The 11811-nt window shown below is 35.0% G+C and overlaps 1 protein-coding gene across 1 annotated transcript; it reads right to left on the bottom strand.

Annotated features, from left to right (window-relative positions):
• Nucleotides 1-7611: 7611 nt before the first annotated feature.
• LOC18598266 (uncharacterized) lies at nt 7612-10179 on the bottom strand. The gene is made up of 3 exons (XM_018122240.2): nt 9301-10179; nt 8249-8417; nt 7612-8177 (listed from the first exon to the last, which is right to left on the bottom strand). The coding sequence occupies exons 1-3, from the start codon at nt 10099-10101 to the stop codon at nt 7711-7713; spliced, it is 1437 nt and encodes a 478-aa protein (XP_017977729.2). The 5' UTR covers nt 10102-10179; the 3' UTR covers nt 7612-7710.
• Nucleotides 10180-11811: the final 1632 nt, after the last annotated feature.

Genomic DNA, 11811 nt, shown 5'->3' on the forward strand with positions numbered 1-11811 from the left:
TTATGGAAGTTGCAAAGCTTCCATGGAGGATAAAAGGAACGTGAAAGGGGAGGAAGAAGAAGAAAGAGAAGCTGCTGGAGCTCAGATATTTATGCTTCAAGTTAATCCAAATTTCCATCGAAATTACCAAAATGCCCTTAACATGGTGGTTTTGTCTTCCACCAATCCTTTGTGCAACCTTTTTACTCTTTTGACACCAAAACAAAGTCCATAATAGTCTAAAGGTACTCGAGTTCACAAAACTTAAAAATTTAGACTTGAGATACAAAATGACCATTTTGTCCCTATCGTGAAAATTATCATTATTTTTTTATCTTCCTCATTTATTTACCATCATAAACATCATTCATTCATTCTTTAGGCCTATTTAGACCTTAATAACATAAAAAAAAAACCCTCTCGTAGGAGCCTACCAAGAGAAATTACGAAATTACCCCTGGTCCGCATTATCGCGTCTACTTCTAGTTATGTGCCAATGGAGATTAAGATTTCACAGGTTCACTTCTGAATTACCATTTTAACTCAGTAATCAACCTCAATTGGCATCCATAAACTTTATTAGCTACTGTATCAAAATACGGGATACCAGAAGTTTCACTTTTAGGCCTTTCTTTTGCATGATGACAAAAAGGGGGGAAACAAGTAGGAAAATAGGAGTAGAAAGTAAGCTGGTAGGAAAGACAAACTTAGTCTTTAAGCTATGGCTTTATTTTGGTGTGTTTTATGATTAAACTAAGTTTTATGTTTTATGCTGAACTATAAACAATGGTTGAAGCTTATGTTTTTATGATGGAATTGTGTTTATGCTTATATGGTTTATGTTTTCATGGTTGAATGCTTTTATGTTCCATACCTTTATATTGGATAATTTTAAGAGGGCACATATTTAAGGGGTGCACATATTTAGGGGGACCAATCCCTAAATCTGAACATAATTTTTTTTTTAATAAATATTGCACTCTTAATCTAGGAATATTTTGTCATCATTAAAAAAAATGTTGACTCCATATGTTTTTTATGATAACAAAATATTTCTCATTTATTAATGTATAACTTCACTATTTAAGTGTGCAGGATAAAGTTAATTTCTTTAATGAAATGAATGATTAAAAACAAGATCATATAATAGATAGCCTAATCAGTTAAAATGGGAAAAAAAGAAAAAGTTTATCAAAACAGGGCTTTTGTGACTGATTATCAAAAGGTATTAATCAGTTAAGGAATGGTCTGGCTACAAGTTAAAACAAAATAGAAAAATCTTAATCAGTTAGCACTAGGCTTAACTGATTAAGAAGGTGCTGGACAAAGGAAAACAAAAGTGTGCAAATCGGTTAAGGCATGAAGTTAATCGATTAAAGCACAAGACTTGAAGAATCTCCAAAACGTCTAAATTTAAATTTAAAGTGAAGATGACCATTGAATGGACCCAAAATGAAGAAATGAAAATTCAAAAAAATTTTAATTGATTAGAGCTTATGTTAATTGGTTAAGGCTAAAGGAAATGAAGCTCCAATCAATTAATGGGAGAGTTGAATAGAAGCAACCTCAAGACAGAGAAGCTGTAATCAATTAACATAGAGCACATAACAACAAGACAGTGCAAAGTAGAAAAGCTGTAATCGATTAGAGCTATCTGTAACCAATTAGCCGAACTCTATTTGCCCATTTGAATTTAAGCATTAAAGGACAAAATGATTGCTAGAATGGCATCAGAGTTGTTTCTAACAAAAAAAATCTAACTCCCCAAGTATAAATTGAAGCTCCAACGGTCAAAGAAAGAATAATTGAATGAGAAGAGAGCCATTTTGAGCAAAAAGCCAAATATCCTTCACCAAAAGCACTTGTCCTTCATTCTTATTCCAGAAAAAGTGTTTGAGCTTACTTGTATTCTTTCTAGATTTGTAAAAAGTCTTAGTTATACCTTTTTTTCTTTTCTTTTTTGGAAAATTAGAGTGTGGGAATTGTGTAGCTTTTAATGAAGATTCTCTAACATACAAATGCTCTCATTAGAGATACCGAGCTTGGAGCGTAATGTTTGAATAGGGATAGATGGTAAGGGCTTGGTGAGGGCATCAACTAATTGATCTTTGGATGAGATGCGGACATAATGAAAGGCCTTTGAGCCATATAGTCATGAACAAAATGATAGTTGATGGAAAGGTGTTTCATCTTTGAGTGAAAGACAAGATTAACGGAGAAATACATTGCACCAATGTTATCACAAAAAATTTGTGGAGCCGATAAGCAATTAACATGTAACTCACTAAGTAAAATTTTAATCCAAAGCACCTTAGCAACACAAGATGCAAGAGCTCGATGTTCCACTTCTGTCAAGGAATGGGTAATAGACTTTTGTTCTTTGGACACTAAAAATTTGCATTACCACCGAGATAAAAAATGTATGGTGAAGTTGTTGTGAGATCATCATGATTACCCATCCAATCAGCATCTATAAAAGTAGTAACACGAAGCTTTTGATGATGTTTGAGAAAAAGACCATGATGTATGGTAGCTTTTAAAGAGCATAAAATCAATTTTGCTACAGATTAGTGAGTCTCGATTGGAGAGTGCCTAAATTGCACCATTTTATTAATTGTGTAAGATATGTCGGGATAAGTGAGTGACAAATATTACAAAGCGCTAATTACCTGATGAAACTGGGTTGCATCAATGGATGTAGAATCGTCATGCAACTGAAAAGACTGAATGGAAAATATAGGTGTAGTGCATTCTTTTGCACCAGACATTTTTTTCCATTCTAATAAGTCTCGTATGTTGTGCTAGGTTAAAAGAAGTCCAAGTTTGGTTGACAAAACTTCAATGCCAAGAAAATAGTGAAGGTCACTAAAGTCCTTGATTGAGAAGCAAGTTGCCAACACTTACAAAACACATGTGAGAAACCCATTGTCATTGCTTGTGACAATCAAATCATCAACATAAACCAAAAAATAAAGAGTAATAGCATTGTAATAATAGATAAAAGTAAGGTGTCATTGTGAGAGGTAACAAATCCATAGGAGAATAAAACTCCCTTAAGCTCATTATACCATGCTCTAGGAGCCTATTTAAGACCATAAATTGCCTTTTTTAGTCTGCAAACAAAGGTAGGATTAGTTTGATCAACAAATCTCAACGATTGCTACATAAAAATTTCTTCAAACAGTGCTCCATGAAGAAAAGCATTGTTGACATCCAATTGGCATAAAGGCCAATCATTGAACAAGGTGAGAGCAAGTATGAGTCAAATAGTCGTTGGTTTGATAACCAAGCTAAAAGTGTCATGAAAATCAATACCAAGATGTTGGTGAAATCCCTTGGTGACTAGATGAGCTTTGTACTTGGTGATGAAGCCATCGGGGTGTCGTTTAATCAAAAAAACCCATTTGCAGCCAACTACATTTTGAGAAGGGAAATGAGGAATTAGTTCCCATGTTTCGTTTCGAAAAAGTGCTGTAAGCTCATCGGAGATGGCTTACTGCCATTCAACAGTTTTAAGGGCTTGGGTAACATAGTTGGTTCAATAGAGTTTGAAGAAGATGATTTGTAGTTGTTTGATAGAGACATTTGGGTTTGAAGATGTTATTTTTGGCACGAGTGGTCATGGAAGAAAAAAAAGTGTGCTGAATTGATTTAGTTGTGTTTGTTGACATAGGAAAGGTTGGAAGTTATGGTGATAAATCGATAAGAGGAAGATTTGTAGAAAGAAAACTGGATACAAAAGGTGAGAAAGAAGCATAATTTAAAGGAGAGGAGGTATGAGCGAAAGTACCTAACTCTGTAGAAAAAGGCAACGATAATGTGATGATAGCCTATAGTAGAATGTGCAAAAAAGCTGCCATGGTGATCTCTACTAGTGGTTGTTGCACAACAATGGGTAGAGACGTAGTTTGTGAAGAAAAAAAGTTAAAGGAAAATTGTAAGCATGAGGAGAAGTTGAAAGATCAACGAAAGTGGATTTTGAAAAAGGAAACTCAATTTCAATAAACCAAACATGACGAAAGGTGTAAATTTTTTTTGTTGTAATATCCAAACAAAAATATGCACTTTGATTAAGAGAGTAATCAAGAAAAATACATGGAGAAGATTTGGGTTCAAGTTTATTGGAATTATATGGTTTTAACCAAGGAAAGCATAAACATCCAAAGATTTTCAGTTTATTATAATTTGGTTTCTAGTTAAATAGTTTTTCATAAAGGAAGCAAGATTTATTGTAGGAATGGGAAGCCGATTAATTAAATAAACCACAATTTGAAAAGCATAGGACCAATATTTATGAAAGAGTTCTGCTTGATGACAGAGAGTTAAGCTAGTGTCAACAATGTGTTTATGACGTCTTTCAGCAGTGCCATTGTGTTGAGGTGTGTGAGGCGATGTTTTAAGATGTTAAATACCCATTGTGATTAGGAAATCTTTTAAAGAAATATATTCTGCACCACTATCAAGTAGATAGAGATTATGTGAATTTAAAAAATTTCTCAACCACAGCTTTATATTGATAAAAAATAGTGAATACATCAGATTTAAGACGCAAAGGATAGAGCCAAAGCCATTTAGTGAAATGATCAACAAAAATTACATGATAATAAAAACCACTAATAGATTGGGCAGGAAAAGGTCCCCAAACCTCAGTATAAATTAAATCAAGAGGCCCATGGCTTTCTTAAGTGGATTCGACAAACAGTAGATGCTGGCTTTTATTACATAAACAAGATTGACGCATAAAATTGGGATGAATAAAAGAGGAAAATGACATTGAACCAGATATGTTATTATTTTTAGAAATGAATGACCAAGATAACCTTGCCAAATAATCGAGGATGTAGAAACAGTTACACCAGTAATGAAAGTTATGTTTTAACTATTATTTGCACCTTTCGCATTGGACCATTCATAAGGATTATGGTTGTTTTTTTCGCAGAGTAAAAGAGTCCCCATACACAAATCCTTAACAACAAAATAAGATGGAAAAAAATTCAACAGAGGTTTAATTAGATCGATTGAATTTGGAAACAAATATTAAATTTTGTTTAATAGACGACACGCATAAAACATTAGAAAGATTGAAAAGAGGAGGAAAGGAAACAAATTTATTATGAGTTATTTTTAAACTTGAATGCTCATCAATTTGAATGTCATTAGGACCTTCATAAGGTTAATGAAGAAACAAATTTGACATCGGAGAGGTAACATGGTGAGACACACCAGAATAAATTATCCATGGATTTTGAGCAGATAGGGATATGGTGACATGATTAGTAGATTGACGTTGAGAGCGAAGTTAAGGAAGAAGCTTGAAACATCTTTTGGCATCATGTCCATGCTTGTTGTAGAACTAACAAACAACTTGTGGTGAAATGGAAAGGTTGGGTTTGGACTGTTTGTTGGCAATAATAAGATTAAGAAATAGGCCAAATGTTAGGAAAGGGAAATTAGGCTATGAAGTGCAGCAGGAATATGGAGAATTTTTGGCCAAATTGGCAATTGATAAGATGGGATTAGAATTTTGTTTCTTATTGTGAAAGAGGAAAGTTTCATAGTTTATAATCTTGTCAAACAATTCTTTGAACAAAACATTAAAATCTCGAGTGTGCATGGTAGTAATAAGTTCCTTGTAAGTAGGGCCAAGACTACGAGTTGTATAGACAAGAAGATCGACATCACTTGAAGGATCATCAAGAGCAGCGAGTTCATTTGTAATTTGTTTGATAGAGACAAGAAAGTCGATAACAAAGAGAGAACCATGAGTAATCATAGTGAGTTTATCCTTGAGATGAATCATGTGAGTGGTAGATAGCATAAAGACGAGAGAGACAAGTCCAAGCTTCTTAACTAGATATTGCAGAAGAAACTAATGGTATGATAGCTTCACTTAGAGACATAAGAATTGCATAAAGAATTAGTTGATCTTGTAGATAACATAGCAACGTTGATCATTATTAAATTTTGAGTAAGATTTGAATGAACAACAGCAATTGTTGATAAATTGCTTGTAGCTAAGTTGAAGGCTATTTTGAATAAAAAAATATAGAAGATAGGAAAAAAGAAAGATCTAACTCGTCAAAAGAAGACGCTCTGATACCATAACAAAAATAGATGGTCTAAATATTGATTGATTCCATAAATTCATTTGATTTACAAAGTTAGTATATATACAAAGCTGTACACCTTCTAGTTAGGCGTAAAACAGAAATGCCTAAATACAAGGAAAAGATAAAACAAACTTTGAATAATATAGCTACTGTTATAACCAATTAAAGAAAATTTGTGGAGATAAATTGGGAGCTAAATTTTTTGAAACAGTTGCAATTGAAACGTTTAAGTATGGTGAGAAAAAGGTGGCAACCAAGGCTTGAGGCAAGATTTGTGGAGAAGCCGAGTTAGGACATTGAAGCTTCCATAGTTTGTTGAGATATTACTGATGTGGCAGCTTTTGATGAAAATTCTCTAACAAGAAACAATGGAGTGGTTATCATCAAAATATCTCAGTTTTTCATTTTTCTTTCACCAAAAAAAAAATCTCACTAGTAATGGCTTTATCTAGGTTTAATGCCACAACACCTCTTGTTTTTTCAAGAGCAAATTATGCTATATCGACTGTGAAGATGAAAACCTATCTTAGGGCTTTTGATTTATGGGAGATGGTAAAGGTGGCAGGTGATCCTTTAGTGATGAGGCATACTAATCCCACTATTGCTCAACCTAAATAGCATAGTGAGGAGATAGCAAAGAGATATAAGGCACTCTTTTGCGTCCAATCTACTGTATCGGATGCCATTTTCACAAGAATCATGACCTGTGATAGCCTAAAAGAAGCTTGCGATCGACTCAAGGATGAGTTCTAAGGAAGTAAGAAGACAAGACAAATGCAAGCTCTCAATTTGCATAGAGAGTTCGTGATTTTGAGGATGAAGGAGGATGAAATGATCAAGGAATATTCAAACAAGATTATGAAGCTTGTTAATCATGTAAGACTACCTGAAAAGAACTTAACCGAACGAAGAATAGTTAACAAAGTTCTTATAAGTCTTCTTAAGAAATTTGAAGCAAAAATCTCATCTTTGGAAGACTCAAAAGACCCCACCCAACTCACTATTATAAAGTTGGTGAATGCTTTGCATGCCTAAGAGCAAAAAAAGGCTATAAGGCATGAAGATAATGTGGAAAGGGCTCTGTTGGTTAAGATAAGAAGCAAGAATCCGTATGATAGTAGTAGAAGATATGAAGGTAAAAAGAAAGATAAAGAGAAGAGAATGAATGATGGTAAACAAAAGAAAATTAGAGGTAAGTTTCCTCATTATAATAATTGTAAAACAATGAGCCATGTTGATCGTTTTTGTTGGTATAAACTACATGTGAGATGCAAGTTTTGTAATCCTAAGGTCACATTGAAAAAGTGTGCAAAGCCAAAGATACTCAAGGAGAAGAGAAGGCAATAGTTGCAGAGGAAAAAGAGGTTGCAGATGAAGTCTTATTCATGACTAAGTGTCGAGATGTGGAAGATAGAAAAGTTGAATGGTTGATAGACAGTGGTCGTACTAGCCACGTAACAAGCAATGAAGATAATTTCTTGAAACTAAACATAGACTTTAAGACTCAAATGAAAATTGGTCATGAAGATAATTTCACAGTTTGGTAGCTCATTCATTTCCCATTTATGATGGCAAACTAGTAAAGAAATTGTTCATAAGCACAATGTTCACAATGAAAAATCTAGCTATTATTCTCCACATTGATGCCAGCATCTGCAAGAATACTTTTCATAGAATCAATCAGTTGTTGCATTTGTTCTCTTGAATGGAGTGGCGCTGGATACACACATGCACAATCCAAACATCCATCTTGTATGGTGTCAAATATGGCAAGGGATGGACCGACTCCATGAACCGAAGAGCACCCAACGTAATCCACCAGGCCAATTTTCTGGTGCAGTTCGTTAGATTCGTCAATCACAGGGTCTTCGAAAACCGAAATGAAGGCAGTTCTCATGGATGATGATGCAGTCAATCCAGGGTTGTCGATGGCTTTGCACATGAGGAAGTTTAGGTCATTCATATCCGTGAAATGCTTGTCGTTGTTCTTGGCATTGGAAAAGGACATGTAGCATCTCCTGGCTAACTCCCATACTTGTTCGTGGGCAGTCACGTCGTGTGTATTTAAGATAGCAGAATGGTAAAATCCTGAATCAAAAATAATCAATTATACGCAATTTTTGCCTTAACCTAAAACTAAGCGAATCTTGGTGACTTACCAAGATGATTGCTACCGAGAACTGGGTCAAGAATGGACCGGCAGTCAGTGAGGGTTACCACAGCATATTTTTCCCTTTGATGCTCAGGATAGGCTTTAGTGGACCGAGCTGCAATCAAACCAGCAGCTGCTAGAGCTCCACAGAGTTTAATACCTCTTGATTTGCAACCCTGTAAATTGCAAATCATGCAACTTAAAACAGTTTGATCAAACTAAAGAATAATCAAAAAGGGTTGTGCAAAAAATCAACGATGATAGTAATAGCATTGATTTGTTATTGAATTATGGCAAGCAGGAAATAAAGTTAATGCGCTGCCAAGCTGATCAAATATCAGAGCCAAATAAAACTTGATGAGAATATCAGAACATGAACATGCCATTGAATAGAAGATACCCGACACCTTAGTCCAAAGATTTGTACTAGGCAGGAACCAAACCATGATCCATTACAGCGATATAGTGATTGTGAAATGATAATGTGCCAGCATTCAACGCTTTAACTACTTTGGAACTTGTTACTTTCTACACCCAGAAAAGGTTAAATGTGTAGCCCTTAGCCCCACAGCTCTCTGTGGCTGGCGAGGGATGGGGAATTAGAGCCACGACGGAAAGTGAAAAAGCATCTCGTGATCCTGAAGAATGGCCCGGCTGTTTTTGGACCTTTCTGCTCACTTTAATGGGTTCATTTTTTTTTTTTTTGTGAGTGACTGGGCCTACCACTGTCCCACTCAAACATAATTATTACTGAAATCATAAGAAGCTGCAACTAGCCTTCCGGCCACAAAGAAGTTGAAAATGAGAGTTGCTTCAAATCCTAATTTCTTAATTCCTATCTTGGTCTAATGAACGCCCTCTTTTTATGTGTTTAGACTCAAGGATGGCATTTCTGTCATGAAACTTGACCTCCTTTTAAATTAAAACCAGGCACATGACATTGATGACAAGTTTATCGACTTCAGTGCTAGTGATGAAAAGTTACACTGTATAATCATAAACAAAAAATAATTAACTGAAACAAAAGTAAAAAGCAGAAGAAAGCAATTCGTCACTTACAGCAACGAGCCCGTCAGTCTCATCTGGGTTCATCTGCAGCCTTACAACCTGAGAACGTCTAGCCGAATTGGCATCCACAAAGTTGAGATTTGCCAGCCTGAAAGAGTTCAGCGAGTAGCCAAGCATGTCAACCCCACGTGCCCAAAAAGGCTTGTTAGCTTTCCCACTAGGAATCAAATCTTCAATTCCTAAACTTAACTCCACTTCTTTCTCGTCGTTTCCCTTCGCTATCTCCTCCACTTTGGATCTTCCACCCCCCACCAACTCCAACAATTCCTTCAACAGAGCCACCGCCGCAGCACGGTCACAAGCTGAAGTGTGCAGCCGGAACACCACCACCCACCTCGTCTCGCTTAGAGTGTAAAGGCTAACAAAAAATACATCACGGTCAGCTTGGTCACCATCAGGGAGGTTCCATGAGTTTCGATTCAGTTCATGTTCGAGCAAAAACTGGTGTGAATCGATGTTGGGATCGCCTGAGAGGCTTTGGAGAATGTGGGAAGTTGATGGGAGATCAAAGGATTGGATCTTGGCATGAGGGTTACGATGAGTTATGAAAGAAAAAGTGTTCCTGCAAGTGTCAAAGTGGAGCCTGGAACGAAGGATGGGATGGGAAACTTGGAGCCTGCAAAGGGCTGCTTCGAGAAGTGAGATATCTGGGGGATTAGAGAGGAGGAGGGACAAGACCGTGATGCCAGTGCCGCCGGGTACGGCTCTGCACCAGCTATACTCGGTGCCACCAGCTGGTCTAACCTTGGGCTCCGGTGTTTTGGGGGTTGGGTTTTGGTCAAATTCAGACATTGTATTGGACGGATTTGGGTTTGGTAAGAAAACTAAGGAAGGATACAATTTTGAGTGGATGAGGAACGAGGAGTGTACTTTGTTGATTGTTAGAAACGTTTTTTAAGCAAGTCTTTGGTAGCCCATTACTCTCACCTTAGTGTAAGAAAGGGGAAAAGGCACATCTTCTTTCATTTGACATCCAAATTTTGGAATTAATCACAACTGTAATGTTGACAAGTACTTTTGTCCATTAGTATTTACAATATTTTAAATCACCAATTATCCATATATATGTGCAAAAGAAATTATAGAGTTGGTATGAACCACTCTACCGATCCGGTTACCTCGATGTGAGGAAGAAGAGATAGGAAATCTCACCTTTTTGGATATGGATTGGAATGAAGTTCTGCAGGGTACGATGTTAACCAAACAAGACATCGGAGTAAAATTCTACTCTCTTATCTCTTTTTTATTCATTTTTTTTTTTTATATTTGTAACTTCAACTCTCTTCCACCAAACACTAGTTAATGCCATTCTCGTAGGTGACTCCATAGAAGTTAATTAAGATAATAGCAAGGTGCTTGCTATTATGTTACTCAATAAAAGATATTCTATAGAGAAAATGAAAATAGATTTTTTTTTCTTTTTTAGATATAAATGAATTACACTATTAGTAATGGTATGCAATTTTAAGTCTTTATTGTACTCGTATTCATATTTGTTAAATAAAGATGTCTATCATATATTGAATTTTTATGTTTCATTATTCAGTATAAAGTATCGTATTGTATTAAAATATAATGTAAAAAAATTTAAAATTAATTATAACAAACATATGTGCATGTAAAATAAACAAAAAAATTATAAATGTTATATTTATTTATAAAGTTGAGGATTACGTGGCATAAATGATACAAAGTTGGTTACTTTTAATTTAAATGTTTCAACACATTCATGAAGAGTATATATTTATAAAAAGATTAAATGTTATTTCTCTGTCAAGTAAAATATTCAACTTAAACTAAGACAATCCTAGAGAATAGAAAATGGTGAAATATATGATGTATTTTTTCTTTCTGATATGAAATCTTATGGTGAGTAATAACTAAAACAAAAAATTCCTTGTTTACTTCAAGAAATTCATGGTATGATATCCATGAATGCTTTGAGGATGAAGAGCTAAGAAGTAACAAAAAAGAGAAAACATGGTAAAGTATTCCAAATTAATATATATACAACTTTAATATTGTTTCCTTATTATGTTTTAGATTTTTTTTTCATAATTAAGGGAAGAGGAATTCGAACTTTGTTCTTTAGAAAGGGGAATCATGCACCAACCAATAAATCAAATGCTCAAGTACATCGTTTTAGATCAAAAGTGGATAATTTGAATTTTTATTCAATTTTATATGTAGGTTTAAGGAATGCACATGATCAAAGGTGCTCCAATTACTTTCACATCTAGTAGCACTAAAATTGAGAGTCAAAACTCTTAGGTAGCTTTTGGTATGAGGGAATTGGGAGCATATTCTTGCAATGTGCCCAATTTAACTACGTTGCAGCATTTGTTTTACAACGAACTACTATAATGTAAGATTACAATACAATCACATTACAACTAATAGATGTAATGTGATTGCAGTCCAAAACCAATGTAATCAAATTGCATTGCACTCTACAATGTTATTAAAAATATTTTTGCCCTTCTACTTTATTTCTCAATTAAA

This window comes from Theobroma cacao, chromosome 5 (assembly GCF_053813885.1).
Source record: "Theobroma cacao isolate CCN51 chromosome 5, ASM5381388v1, whole genome shotgun sequence".
Classification (NCBI taxonomy): Eukaryota; Viridiplantae; Streptophyta; class Magnoliopsida; order Malvales; family Malvaceae; genus Theobroma; species Theobroma cacao.

What these genes read in the sequence shown, in the direction of transcription:
- LOC18598266 (XM_018122240.2), bottom strand. Translation starts at nt 10,101, where the DNA reads ATGTCTGAATTTGACCAAAACCCAACCCCCAAAACACCGGAGCCCAAG. An exon ending in AGACTGACGGGCTCGTTGCT is followed by an intron (nt 8,418 to 9,300) that starts GTAAGTGACGAA and finishes TGCAATTTACAG; the next exon opens with GGTTGCAAATCAAGAGGTAT. An exon ending in TCTCGGTAGCAATCATCTTG is followed by an intron (nt 8,178 to 8,248) that starts GTAAGTCACCAA and finishes TTTTTGATTCAG; the next exon opens with GATTTTACCATTCTGCTATC.